This window comes from Lycium barbarum, chromosome 4, assembly GCF_019175385.1.
Source record: "Lycium barbarum isolate Lr01 chromosome 4, ASM1917538v2, whole genome shotgun sequence".
In the NCBI taxonomy this organism is placed as follows: Eukaryota; Viridiplantae; Streptophyta; class Magnoliopsida; order Solanales; family Solanaceae; genus Lycium; species Lycium barbarum.
This window is the reverse complement of record NC_083340.1, coordinates 11,596,127-11,611,550: the sequence shown is the minus strand read 5'-3', so window position 1 is coordinate 11,611,550 and position 15,424 is coordinate 11,596,127. Positions and strand designations below refer to the sequence as shown.

General features: G+C 34.8%; 1 protein-coding gene across 1 annotated transcript; it reads right to left on the bottom strand.

Annotated features, from left to right (window-relative positions):
- Positions 1-368: 368 nt before the first annotated feature.
- Positions 369-7,629, bottom strand: LOC132637154 (NAD-capped RNA hydrolase DXO1-like). The gene is made up of 6 exons (XM_060354291.1): positions 7,608-7,629; positions 6,494-6,575; positions 5,941-6,025; positions 3,926-3,953; positions 671-706; positions 369-549 (listed from the first exon to the last, which is right to left on the bottom strand). Exons 1-6 carry the CDS (start codon positions 7,627-7,629, stop codon positions 407-409), a joined length of 396 nt encoding a protein of 131 aa, XP_060210274.1. The 3' UTR covers positions 369-406.
- Positions 7,630-15,424: the final 7,795 nt, after the last annotated feature.

Sequence of the window (15,424 nt, the reverse complement as noted above, 5' to 3'; positions counted from 1 at the left end):
GTACTCCCGATATTGTCCTGGGAACTTTCAGTAGATATAGCAGCGTAGAAGATTTTCTGAATATTGAATCTAACAACTAGCCTCGGTCCCGTCAAAGACCCCTCTTTCGTTCGACTTGGAAGACCCTATAAGAGGCGTTGCCAAGAGGCCACCAGAAAGGATACACAGTTTAAAGAACAAAAAGTGAGAATTCCGAGTTTTATAACCATTTCGGGTAAACGTTTACACAGCCCCCTACAACTTAACTTCGATTACACTCGAAGTAAACGATGTAATAGGGGTGTATTTTCTTGCATCATAAAAAACTTTACAACTGATTACAGTTGGATACAAAAATTTCACAAAAGAAAAGGGCAACCTTCTTACTCTTCAGCGAACAGCGATATGCTATGGAATTGTTACCACCTCAAAAAACCTTTATGAAGTATTTGATCATCCATAGGTACAATAACTGTTGAACATGGTCTGTTATAGCATCAGAGCAGGTCTGAGCTTGAAGAAGCTCCAAATGCGCAGAAGGTGGAGTAAACTGCAATATGTAGTCTTCATCTGAAATCAAATACCGTTCACAAATAACAAACTAGCATCAAAGCTTTGAAAGCATTTCAAATCGCAAACATGAGAACGAGAAAATGACGAGACACTTGAAAAGCTTTACTAGTGTTCTTACTTTCTTTTACTGTACCGTAGAGCCAACACAATACTTGTCAACAGCCAGGAGACGTGAAAACTGAAGCCTAATTACCAACTTGTCAACACTAGAAAAATTAAGGGCCTGGTTGGAAAGCCACCTGGTAATTGGAATTGGTGTAATTACTAGGGTAGTAATTACACAGCCTAGTAATTACACAGTAGTGTAATTACAACGACCTGTTTGTTTGTCATAACGTAATTACAGTGTAATTACAAGCGTGCTGTTTGGTTGCACAAGTGTAATTACACAGTAAGTTTAATTTTAAAATAAAATTTAATTATAAAAAATTTAAAATTAATATTTAAAAAATATTGCCTCTATAAATGATATTAAATTAGTTATTTAATAACACATTGTTTCTTGAAAATATATTAATTAATAATCATATATTTGTAACTAATATTGTAATAAAAATAATTGATATATATTTTTCAAATTAATATTTAATTTTAATTAATTATAAAACTTAAAAGAAGACTTTTTTTGTGAGAACGTCATGGATTGGATGTTTGACAAAAAATAATATTAATAAATATAATGCCATAACATTATTCAAATGTTTGACACAAAAAATCCGTCAAATGTAAGTGAAAAATAAACAACGTGCAATGTGAAAGCAAATAACTTAAAATTGAAAATATAACCTAAATTCAAAATCCAAAAGAAAAAGTTCAACATAATACTCTTATGTCAAATTCCAACATTACATAAGTAAGTTCCAACGTAACTTAAGTAAATAATTTAAAAGAAAGGAAAAATATAAGTCTATAACCTCATTCACAATGAAATTCTACTTTAATAACGTCACCCGTTATATGTCAAGTGTCACGACCCAGCTAGGGGCCGCGACGGGTACCCGGGGCGAACCACCGAGCACCACTCGTTCTATGTCTCATCATACTCATTTCATGCTCTTTTATTTCTTTTATACTCAAATCGTAGGAAAATCATATTTCATATAAAACATAAATACTTATATATATATGCCTCTTGGCTATCAAAATAACATTTATACTAAATTGCATCTCGTGAGACCATCTAACCCACACTGCGTATCTACGAGCCTCTACTGGAGTACTAAACATAAGGACGGGACAAGACCCCGTCATGCCCAAAATACATATACGTGAATATATACACAAAAAGATAATCATGAGCACCTCCGGAACAATGGAGTGCTCTCAAAACAGCTGACAGCTACTACGAATCTGGGTCAAGCTCTCCTCCCTGCCTACCTGTGGGCATGAACACAGCGTCCAAAGAAAACGGACGTCAGTACGAATATTTTACTGAGTATGTAAGGCATAACAATGAAAATACGTCAATAAGATAAATGAAGCATCAATACGGAGCAACTATATATGTCTGTAACTTATAGAAGACATAACACATGCTGACTTACTCATAATCATCATCATCTCATGTATGCAATAATATATAAGCTGCCCGTCCATATAGGTACGGTGTGATAATGTATAAGCTGCCCGTCCATGTAGAAGCGGTGTAATAATCATAGCCTGCGTCCAGGCCTCCCGCGTCCGGGGTATAAGCTGCCCACTATAGTGGTGTGTATATCTGCCCGTCCATATAGGAGCGGTGTAATATCATCATCATAATATGCTCATCATTATATACTCATCATAATACATGCATGAAAACTCAAGGACAACTATACTTTGTCGGGGTGACGTAGGGTCGTGATCCCCCGACTTTATTATGGACATCTATAAGTATTCTGCCTCACCATGAAGGAAGTAGTGTATAAGGTGAGTGTATGCCATAACAGACATCTGTAACTTAATAATGTTCTACCTCACCTTGAAGGGACAATACATAAGGTGAGTGTATACAATACATGATATACTTAACTTAATGGTATTCTGCCTCACCTCAGAGGGAACAATGTATGAGGTGAGTGTATATAACATACGACATCATTAGCGTTTAGGAACTTCATCACATGGACTCTAGAGTCTTTAGACTTAAACTTATCATCATTGGACTCATAACATATCTCTTATCTCATATAGCTATTCATGATCATAGACTCTTGACTTTCTGTGGTATATATAGAGAATTCATGTAGAGAAAGGAGAATCATACTATCGGATTCATGCCATAGAAAGAAAGGACTAGCCTCACATACCTTTTACGTTTACTATTCTTATCGCTTGCTTGCTTCCCCTATGATGCACTCATGTATACCTTCAAGAGAATTCGTGTCGTCGTTAGCTAAGCAATTATAAGAACGAACTACTATTTTTAGGGAAAATTGGGCAGCGTTTCCTTTGTTTCTAATACCTTTCCCGTGTTTCATTTCAGCTACCAAACATTCACAACAACACTCACAATATCGTATCAACAATCGCAATCTATTTGCATTTACCACATTCCACCATTTTCTCCAATTTCTCCATATTTATGAGTTTTAGCTCATCATCACATTTTCTCATACATCACACCTATTTCATGGTCTATACGCCATTTATAACATGTTTATACTCCCAACTCATCAATAGTCATAATCTAATCCAACTATCATTCAACTATGACACTATTCATGTTTTATGACCCATTTACTACACTCTTCTATAATCCAAGTGTTTCAACGTATAAATACTTCAATCATCATGAGAAAGTCACGAAAGTTACCTTAGATAGTGATAGAACAAGTCTTGAGTGGAGTTTTCCCTTCTAGCACCAAAACCCTACTTTCTCTCTTTGGATTTCCTTGAGGAAGATGAACTTTACTTGGGTTTCATACACTTTGATTCATGGATTTGATGTTGTTAATCTTGGTTCCTTTGATTTCTCTTGTGGATGAATGTTTAGAGAGGGTTCTAGAGGGTTTTCGGACCAAAAATGGTGAAAAAATGGGTTAAAAATGAAGTTGGGTCTATATATAATTGTCCAGAAGGTTCTGAACTGGCACAACATGCGACACCATATGCGAGTCGCATGTCGATCATGCGAGTAGCATGTTGTGTCGCAAATCATGCCAGCAGCTTAACTCTCACTGGCACAACATGCGACACCAAATGCGAGTCGCATGTTGCGCCAGAACGCGATGAACTATCTGCCGTAAAATGGCCATAACTTTTGATCCCGATATGCTGTAAGGACCCACGACCTATGGTTGGAAAACTCTTTCAATTATCTACAACTTTATTCATGTGGTGTTTTTCCCAAATTTCAACTTTATAATAGCGTTTTGGCCCCTACAAACCAGATCATCCGAAAATGTTTTCCTTAACTCGCCCTTTTGGATGGCTTATGCCCATATTTGGCTTATGGGTCCTTCTTAGGACTTGCTCAGCATTCCATGTACCACTCATATACATCTTCATATGTCCCTTATAAAATTTTTACGTGTGGACCCCACCTGGCTTACAACGACGAGAGCTTTTCGACAATTGACATATGAACCAATTCAACCTATATGGTCTCCCAAATGTCATACGTATGCCATTATTACATTCTTATACTATAACCTTCATCCTTAATCCTCACATAACTTGCTCTTTCTCCGGCCCATACTAAGCTGGCTACGACCTTGGTGGCGCGAAATTTTCCAAGGTGTAACATCAAGTTTGTTAATAATTCATTCTTTCCAATATTAAGAGGTGTAGTTTCAAATATTAGAATAATAACACGGTTATGCTAAATGAATAAAATTAAAAAATTAAAAAAAAAGAGCAATTACATGGAATTACAAGAAGTAGAGGTTGGGAATGAAAAGAAAGAAAATGAAAAAAAAAATACATTTAAAAAATAATAATAAAAAAGTAAAAATAAAAAAGAAATTAATATAATAGAAATAAAAAAATATTAAAAATCAAAAAAAAAAATAATAGAAATAAAATAAATTAAAAAAAAATAAAAAAAAAATAAAAAAATAAACAAACTAAAAAGTAACCCTGTAATTACAGGGTGTAATTACACCCAATTCTCAGCCCCCCTTGAGAATTGGAGAGTGTAATTACACCCTGTCAATTACACCCAATTTCCACTTAACTGTGTAATTACTTGGTCAAACAAACAGGTCAAACTGTGTAATTACATCCAATTTCAATTACCTGGGTGGCTTTCCAAACGGGCCCTAAGAAGAAACTAGGCAATAGTGAATTCCACAAATGTCTTTCATGTGCAAGCCTCGTAAGCGACAAGAGACATTTTTCCACCCAATGAAAATTGATAAGAAACTGCTTGATTTCCGTTACGAAGCAGATAGTGGTTCGTTTCCTATGAAAGCTGACCTGTGCAGAACACAGGTCACTATTTTTTATTTTTTTTTAATTGCTTTCCTTCTTCTATTTTTTTTCCTTCTTGGGAGTAGATCAATGAGATTAAAAAAAAAAAAAAAAAAAAAAAAGGAGGGAAGTGGCCTTGGCGATGGCAGAGGGAAGGGGGTGACCCATGGGAAATTCCTAAACTCACTGATAAATAGTATGCGATGTCAACAACTACGCTACTTGTGGATTTCCTTCAACACTGTCAACTACCTGAAGCTTAATTTTATATACAAAATGATTGTTAAATTTCACTATTGAGTTACACCGTTTTCTCACATTGATTACAGAGGAGCTTTCAAAGAAGTTTATAAGGATCTAAGCTGGCTGCTCAACTCATTCTCTTTGGTAAGCTTATTCTCGCACTCGGCACTTGTAAGTCCGGCATTAAAATTCAATTATGATCCTCAAAATCATGTTATACATGCAGCCTGCAGGTGGCAGTTCAGTTATATTTATCTGTCCGACATGAGTTGTGTAAGGGTTTCCTTGTCTTGTGCTACTCCGTCCGTTACTTTTAAGGTTTTGAGTTGGATGTTCAAATTCTTTCACTCACTATGTTGAAAGTTTGTATGAAAATAAGCAAAGAACCTTAAAAAAAAAGGCAGTCCGGTGCACTAAGCTCCCGCTATGCACGGGATCCGGGAAAGGCCGGACCACAAGGGTCTATTGTACGCAGTCTTACCTTGCATTTCTGCAAGAGGTTGTTTCTACGGTTCGAACCCGTGACCTCCTGGTCACATGACAACAACTTTACCAGTTACTCCAAGGCTCCCTTCAAAGAACCTTATCAAATAAAATAAATAAACAAATCTAAAGAACAAGAAAGAAAGAAATAAACGATAAGTAGGATATACCGAAGTTCTAGAAGACCACAAAGCACCCTCCTAAGACGGACCAAATCAATCAGACAGACGTTTAGGCATTTATGCACCTCAGAGCAAAAATATTAATTACCTGCCAGTAACTTTTCATTTTTACTCTGTGTGTAATATCTTTAATTCTCAATCTTTCCGTGCAGACAAGACGACCAGCATCATCCCTACAGTATAACACGATTACAGATCGATTACAGATTCATAAAGTTAACCTTGCATCACTTTCCGAAAAATAACTGACCAGTCACTGCAAGAACACACCAGCAATAAAGTTTGTGAAGAAGAATACTGAGCATTTTCTTTTATTTCATAAGTAAATATTTTCATTACTAAATACCAAGATGGAGCCAAAGGTATGTACAATAAGCTTATCTGACTCAAACTAGTCATCCACTGGCGTAAATCAAATTTGCCAGGGCACACTCTTTTTATATCAAAAAAATACAAAGACAGATCTTTTAATGTTCTCAACAACATTCTCATTATGATTGAACATTAATGGGGAGATGAAAAAGAAGAAACTCAAAACATTAGATGCAAAAAAGATTAAAAGAAAAGGGCAAGTCTGTCCCTTGAGCCCTTAGAAAAGAAAAGCAAAAGCAAAGATGGAAGATCACAGCACGTAAATTTACCTAAAACCAACAACAATATAAGGTACACCAGCAAGATGCAACAAAGAGAATATAGTAACACATAAGCAAAAGTAACACAATGCTAAAAAGCTTCAAACAAAAGACAATCTACAAACAGTTGATAATCAAAGTCGAAAGGAAAAATAAAAAAATTAGCAATATTAGAGAGAGAGAGAGAAAACAACAACAGTATACCCAATATCCCACAAGTGGGGTATGGGGAGGATGGGTGTACCAGACCTTACCCCTACATTTTGGGGTTGGGAGTGTTACACCTCAGAAAAAAAAATTGAGTCCATGAAATAATTCTGCGGGTAAACAGTAGACGCGGATGAACAGTATCCGGTGAACAGTAAAAATCGGAAATTAAATACCGAAAAAAATTTGATTTTTTTTTCATTTTCTACCCCTATCTCTCACTCTAAACTCTCTCTAAACCCTCCCAAACCCTCCTAAAAGCTCTCTAAATCTTTTAAGTTGAATTCCTCCAAATCAAAGCAAGATTTCATCTTAGGAAATTGGAAACTAGTTAGGAAAGGATTATAGTATTTGGTGCTTGATGTGTGGCTGATTATTGAAGCTTGGAGCTAGGATTTTAGTTGAGTTTTCTGGGCAATAAGGTATGTAATATACTCTATTCTTGTTAATTAAGTTATTCATGGGAGAATTCCCTAGTTTAAAGTGAAGGGAATTATGTTATGAATTCATAGATTAGTTGGTTAATATGGTTGCCTTGAGGGTTGTTTTTTTTATTGGAACTTTGAGAGATTTCTAGGTGCTTATATTGCTATATGAGGTTGTTGATATTGTTGTTGATGTTGTTGATAAGTTGTTGTTCTTGAATTTGGGAGAATAAAGTGTATAAAAATATTGTATACAAAGCGTATACCGGGCTGTTTTGTGCCGATATTTGGGGTTGTTTTATGTAATTTTCGTGGTTATTTTGTGACTATATTTTGGAGCTGTTTGGTATAATATTTGTGGCTGTTTTGCGATGATATTTTGGGGACTGTTTTATGATCGTTATGGACTGTTTTGTGGGCTGGAATATCGGGGGATTGGCTGTAGTTGTTGTTGTTATATTATGGATATACGGAAATAAAGAAGTGTATACAAGCATTGGCATCTGAATGCATGTTGGGCTATTTTGGGAGTAATCTAAGAATGGATTCAATCCTAGTTTGATATGAAATTGTTGTTGTTGGTATTTTGATTGATGTTTGGCTAAGTTGGAATTTCGAGAATTGTTAAGTTTATAGGGGAAATGCTGCCCAATTTTCTCTAGAATTTACGACGCGTTCTTATAATCGATTAACTAATGTTAATACGAATTCTCCCGTGAAGGTAACGACATGACATCGGGGGAGAGCAAGTGAACGATAACATAGCTAAACGACAAAGGTATGTGAGGCTAGTCATTTCTTTCTAATGGCATGAATCCTATAGCATAAGTTCTTTTCCTCTTCATGAATTCCTATTTTCCGGAAAGCTAGAAGCCTAAGTCCATAAATGTCTATATAAGATAAGAGATAAGAGATATGATATGATGATGCTATTTATTTCTTACACTCACCTTATGTACTAATTCCTTAAAGGTGAGGCAGAATGTCAATAATTGCTCCATAATGAAATCGGGGGATCACGACCTTACGCCACCCCGACAGAGTATAGTTGATCTTGAGTCTTATGCATGTACTATGATAAGCATATTATGATAAGCATATTATTACAAGTATTTTTGATGAGCATGTCATGATCATATTACACCGCGCCTAGTTGGCCGGGCAGTCACCGCCAAGGCGGGCAGCTATACGGATACACCATGACCTTTTGGCATGGACAGACACCACTAGTGGGCAGCATGAGATGGTACCCCGGACGCGGGAGGCCTGGACGCGGGCTAATGTTATTGATTATTACACCGTTCCGATATGGACGGGCAGCTTGCATATTATGTATATATGAAATTATGTTAAGTATGAGTAAGACAGCATGCATTACTTCTTTTATGATTGTCATTCAGATTCAGATGTTTCATATTGATGTTCACATTATATTAACACTGTCTTTCTTTATTATTTATGCCTCTCATACTCAGTACAATGTTCGTACTGACGTCCGTTTTCTTTGGACGCTGTGTTCATGCCCACAGGTAGACAAGGAGGTGAGCTGGTCCAGACCCTTAGTAGCTGTCAGCTGATTGAGAGCACTCCATTGTCCGGAGGTGCTTATGATTCTTCTTTTGGTATATATGCATATTTTGGGCACGACGGAGTCTTGTTCCGTCTATATGTTTAGTATGTCAGTAGAGGCTCGTAGATACGCAGTGTGGGTCAGATGGTCTCACAAGATGTTATTATTATGTATATATTATTTTGATGGCCGAGAGGCAAATGTATATAAGTATTTATGTTTCTATATAAAATATGATTTTCCTACAATTCGTGTATAAAATTGGAAAAAGGGCATTTGTGACGACCCACCTCTGGGGACCCACTACTCAGGTATTGTCTATGCCAGGGTACAACCAGTCCGCACAGGGGCTCGCCCCATTATCCCTCTTCACGCTGCAGCGCTACGGGGTATCGAACCCGGAACCTCTGGCTCCTTTACATTCCCCAAAGGGAATCGCCTTTCACCAATTGAGCTGCATTTCAACTATCCAATTTTAATTATATGTGAGTAACATTTTCATCTATATTAATTCCATTCCCTTGAAACAACTAGCTAGATATTTAAATTGCCTATATTGTATGAGCGCAATTCCGGCTAGTCTTATCTCAACTTCTCTCTTCTCATACTTACTAAATTTGCGGTGCATATATTTAGAGTCACTTCTCACCACGAAAAATTGGATTATCAGTGACAAATAATTTCATCACTTATAAATCATATTTTGTCACCAAAATTCTTGTGTGACGAAAAAAAAAATTCATTGGGTCGCTAAAAGTATACAAAGACAACTTATTGTTTCGTCACTAAATAAAGTTTATTAACCACGAAATCTTCCTTTCATCCCCAAATGCATAGTATTTGTGACGAACTTATTTGTCATAAAAAGTGTTGATTTTCGTCGTTGATGGTATGTTTTTGTCACTACGAATTAATTTATGACAAACTATTTCTTATCACAGATGTAATCAATTTAAGACTAACTACTACTACTCCCTGCGGATCAAAAAAAGAGTCCACTTAGCCATTTGCATACCCTTTAAGAAAATACTAACTCCTAGACAAAAATAGGTAATTTGATTAAACTACCCCTAATTAAATAGGCATTGGGATTTGATCATATAACACTTAATAGGGACAAATATGGAAAAACAAGGTTAATTCTTTCTTGATTTGCTAAGTGGACACTTTTTTTATCCAAGAAAAAAAGGCTAAATGGACTCTTTTTTTGATCCGGAGGGAGTACGTCCTATCACAAAAATGTGATTGTCTTGAAAAATATAGTGTAATCTACTCAGTATTGCATCTTTCTCCTCTCTTGTGTGTTCCTTTCATTTGTTTGGATGGAAAGAAAACTTTGAACTTTATTGATGAAATTGGCTTAATTGGCCACCATTTTCCAACTGAATCTTTGTTCTCATCATTTTTTCCATAGACTTTTCATTTCTCAAGAGCTTTCTTCTAGCTTTTCCGCAACCTTTCTTGATTATAGTTGAATCTGCATTTAATTAAAAAACATTAGTTCGAAATACTATCTAAAATGTAAGAATGGAGTATATCAGTCATTTCTAAATTACAACCGTAAACTTTATCATCACAAGTTTAACAAAAGTGAAAGCTTATTGATTCCTTTTATATTATCACAATGCTTTACATCCACAGACTGCTCTACCAGATAGCATTAACTCTATCCATAGATTCATAAAAACTACCAAGTATCAACATATGCATTAACCTATGTTGACTTTCTCACAATAGAACCGAAGGAACAAAAGTCAATCTACCATGAAACAGAAAGTCAATCAAGAAATTCAACATAAAGAGACATCAAGTAAGCTTATTGTAGTGCAAGTTGTATTAACTACTCAGAAAACATAAGAGAGTTCATAGGAAAGAGTTGATATCAGAAACATGCATGTTAAAGCATGTAGTGTGACATATATAACCATCTATTGCATATTCAAGGAAGCAGAACTAACCTAAAAAAATTCAAGTATAAACTGAGTAATTCCAGCAAAAATTGTATACTGACTTGTGCATATTTTCCTAAACAAATTTCTCTTTCCCAAATTTTCCTCTTCCTGCAATACATAATTCAATTTCTTCAAACCTCAATTAAGAAATGTTAACATTCCTTGAATCAAATATAAAGAGATTTCTATTAAACTATAAAAGGTTCAATTTTGAAAATTCTTAGAATCAGAGATGAGAATAACAATTCAACTTCAATAGTAAAATTTATATATCAACTAATTCTTTTCAACCTCTGGTTATGGAGCAAAGAGGCCAGCAAAGTCAGGATTATTCACTATCATTCTTGATGATATGAAATCCGAACATGAGAAAATAAGCATAGAGTTCTTTAAGAAATTACGAGAAGTTGAAACAATTAGAGTCAACAGGTATTGCCAAAGCTTTTCATATCCTAAAGCTAAAGTAATAGATAAATTTTCTCTGGTAATAGTTAACTGTGCATCAGTATAATTAACTTGGTGCAGGATTAGTTGGATTAGGAATCTTTCCAATCACTCCTTCGGTAAAAGATTTTATTTTAAGAGTATCAAGCAGGTACCAAAAAAGATCTTTCCAATCACTTCTTTGCAAGTTAGTTTAATACAAGTTACTTTTCACCTATCCAACAATACGGATCAAAACTAATCCCATGAAAACTCTCGGATGAAAATTTAGCAAGATAAAGCCATAACGGCCAAAGTACCGGAAGTTTTTCCTAGACTAGCTATGTCATGGCAATGCTACTTCTTCCCATCTCAAATGTGGCTGCAAAATGCAGAACTCAACTGTCTTTCTTCTTCACCTTTTCTTCTAAGTTGATGATCCCCTCCTTCAGCTTTAACCAAATGGTCACTAATCCTCCCCCAGAAATATAAACCAGTAATCAAATCTTTATCAAACCAAAATTCATGACTACTTCTACAAGAAACACATGCAAGAAAATGCTCTACTATGCAGAAAATTCAGACTTTCCACCTATCCAACAATAGGGATCAATTAATCCCATGAAAATTCTCGTATGAAGATTTAGCAAGATAAGCCGTAAAGTAAAACATACCAGAAAATCTTCCTAAACTAGCTACAATGCTACTCCTTCCCAACTCAAATTTTGATGTAAAATGCAGAACTTGACTTCTTTCTTCTTCCCTTTTCTTCCAAGTTGATGGTCCCGTCCTTCAGCTTCCACAAAATGACCAATAATCCTTCACCAAAAAGAGAAGCCTGTAATCGGATTTTCATCAAACCAAAATTCATGACTACTTCGACAAGAAACAGAAGAAAGAGACTGCTCTGATATGCAGTAAAGAACCTGAAAGTCACTTTCATGGCCAAGCTTCAAGTCTTTCAATGCTTCATGTTTAACTGTATGTTGATGTAAATAAAGTATAGCAGAATCATGGGCAAGCCTTCATGGCAAAGCCTTCATTCATCATTAATGGAAAAGAGCCTTTCAACTTGATACATTCTGATAGTGAAACTTCTTCCTATTCCAGCTAGACTAATCACGTAAAGATGATTTAGAAAAATTATTAATTCAGGACACAGGGAATACCTTTATTTACGTGATCCTGAATTCCAACATGGCATGTATGTACTTCTTGCAGAAGTACATATAAGTTATGAAGAGAAACACCAAAAATTTCTAAACAAAAAGGAAAAATTTGACTGGTTGAGATGTACACAGGACAATGACATGAAGACAACAACAACAACAACATAAATCAAACTAAATATATCTCAATCATTGTTAGATGAGAAGGTAACACAGAACATACAACAGCTCAAAATTGAGGAATATGATTATCTCAAGTTTAAGATCACAGCGCACAATGCCCTGGAGATGACAGAACACAAGCCTTTAATGTATGTACCGTGCCAACCTTTGCACCCTCTTCAGAGTACTTCTGCCCCAACCAAAAAGGAATGATAGACAAAATAGAATCACCACAAATAAATTTTGAGGGAAAAAAAAACAATTATTTAGAGGTTAATTTATCAAATGTAACAGAAAAATATACCATGCAAGTATATCATTCCGTCAAAGGAAGAGGTAAATCTACCCCCTCTCTCCTTCTTTTTCTTCAAATCCATAATGGAGTTTGTCATTTTGCTATTTCAAATTCACGATTTAAGTATAATATATGAATGCGACCTTTTCTGGCTATTTCTTGCACCTAAGAAATTGCTATTCTTGACGAAATTTGTTTACCTAAGTTTGTGGTTTTGGTGTGATTGTGTATCTCTGCTTCTCCCTCTTTTTCCGTCTTGTGTTGAGAGTATACAATCTGATACACTCTGTGATATTCATAAGTATACAGAGATATATACATCTTGTGTGCTTTGCATATATAGATGTGTATACACTGTATATCCTTTGAAATCCTAGAATTTCTTTCATTAGTGCTTTCGACTCTTGGTTTATTCAATTTTCATGTAGGTGGTAAAGGTTAATCAAAACGCCACAAAATATTTCGCACTTTTACAAAGTCTAAGCTTGCAAGTCATTGTTATCAATATATAGTTTCTCTACGTGGAATCATTACCAAAAAGTAGGTATTTTTCGACAGAAGCAAACCGACAAGCTTCGCCGATACAGCTTACCGACCACAAAATCGGAAGACACACGAAAAATGCAAATAAATTTCTTTCAATTTTTTTTTTTTGAAATAACAGTCAACTTTTTAATGCCAAAATTCAAGAAATTATATTTTACCTGAACATGTCTATCGGTAAATTAAACCTCAAAATTTATTGTTTCATATAATATTGACGAAACCGATCGACTTTGTACTAAAAGGAAATAAAAATCACCATTCAGAAAATCGATCGGGTCAGTCATTTTTTTGTAAGAGCTCTAGTAACTCATTTAAAGTAACAAACCGGCGTGGCCGATAATTTTTTTCGTGGCAAATAGTTGAATTATTTAGCTACAATTTTTAAGTCATTGCTATTTAACACATTGCACATTTTGTGACAAATATTTATTGTCTTAAGTTGCAGGTTGATTAGAGACAACAAAGTGATTGCCACTAATTGTTTGTGTTATTAGTGACAAAAATTAAAGTGACAATTAAATATAAAATTTTGTGGCTAAAGCTTACAACATTTAACTACAAACTCTAATTTGTGGCTATTATAAACAACATATTTTTTGTGACGAAATTTTTTCGTATCTAAAATTCAACTAATTTTAAGGCAAAAAATGGTTTGTCGCAGATTGTGTACATTATTAGTGACAAAATAGTGTGTCATTGATAACCTAAATTTGTGGCTAATGTTACTCAATAAATGGCGCCAACTCATTTTTTGGAGGGAAACTTTAGAGGACAAAACATACAACAACAACAACAACAACAACAACCCAGTGAAATCCCACATCGTGGGGTCTGGGGAGGATAGAGTATACGCAGACCTTACTCCTACCAAGGTAGGACGGCTGTTTCCTAAAGACCTTCGGCTCAATAAAAGCATAAAAAGAAGTCAGATAAGGTTAGAGGACAAAACATGTGCTACGAAATTTGTGTTTCGTCACGAAATGTATGTGACTCGTGTATTTAAATACAAAATGTAGTTTTTGTCACCAAAAATGAACAATTAGTGACAAATTTTGCATCGCAGCTAATAATTTCGTAGCTAAATATCACATTTGTCATAATACTCTTACTTCAAACTCTATCCGTGAGCTTGTTCACATTGCTGAATTCAAACTCAAATGAAGGAGAAAGATATTATAGTAATTTAGCAATCAAAACTTTTCAATTTTTGATGAATCCTCATCATAATACATGGCATTGGATATTTCACTATTCTCCTTTTATCACGTTAAAAAAATAAAAAATCGACCAACTCATATAACTTGAACTTTGTTCATCAGTAGTATAGGAAGTGGTCTGGCTTTTATTGCTCAACTCATGGTTGAATGTAAAAAAAAAAAAAACTTCTTTTGAAAAAGATTGAATCTAAAAAAAGTATCTAACCGCTATCTGTAGTCTTTATGCAATTACAATTAAATTAACCTTCTCCTTCTCATACGTCTTAGTACTTCATTAAATATTAAGATTAAAATAATTCACTACTCACTAGTTCACTAGTAGTCAATGCAACAATGGAAAGAAAATATGATCGTACCAACTCTATGGATTTCACAATAATAGTGCCAGGGGTGATCATAGCTCCTAGGTATCATCAACCGATTGGCTAGCTACATAAATTCAAGAATCGATTCAAATGTCAAATCGCAATATAATGTAGGAATGCAGACAGGTTATACAACTATTGATATGGTTTCAATTGAAGTAAAGTAGACCATAACCATATATGGCTTGAAACAAAAAAGATCCTTCAAGTTTGTGACCCTTCAATTATCTGCCTCTCTAATTTTATTGAATACATTGTAACATATTAGTTGTCACTTGTCAGTTGTCACCACTTAACAATGAATCAACTCACCCAAAAATATTTTTAAAATACACAATCAAAGAGAAAATAGAAAAGAAAATGAGTTCAAGTGTTCAACTTGTATCCTTATGGTACTTCTCTTTCTTTCTTATCCAAACTAACAGTAATTTATTTTTCTCTTGTTTTATGTAAATAAAAAAGTTAATTGTTCTTTTGAAGATCTCCTGAATCTAGTATGCTTTGGTAATACGATGTGAAAATTTTAATTAGTATGTATTTATTATTGATTAAAACTAATAAAAAGTAATAATCCTCCTTGCCTGTTTAGCTAGCAATTCTCTTATTATT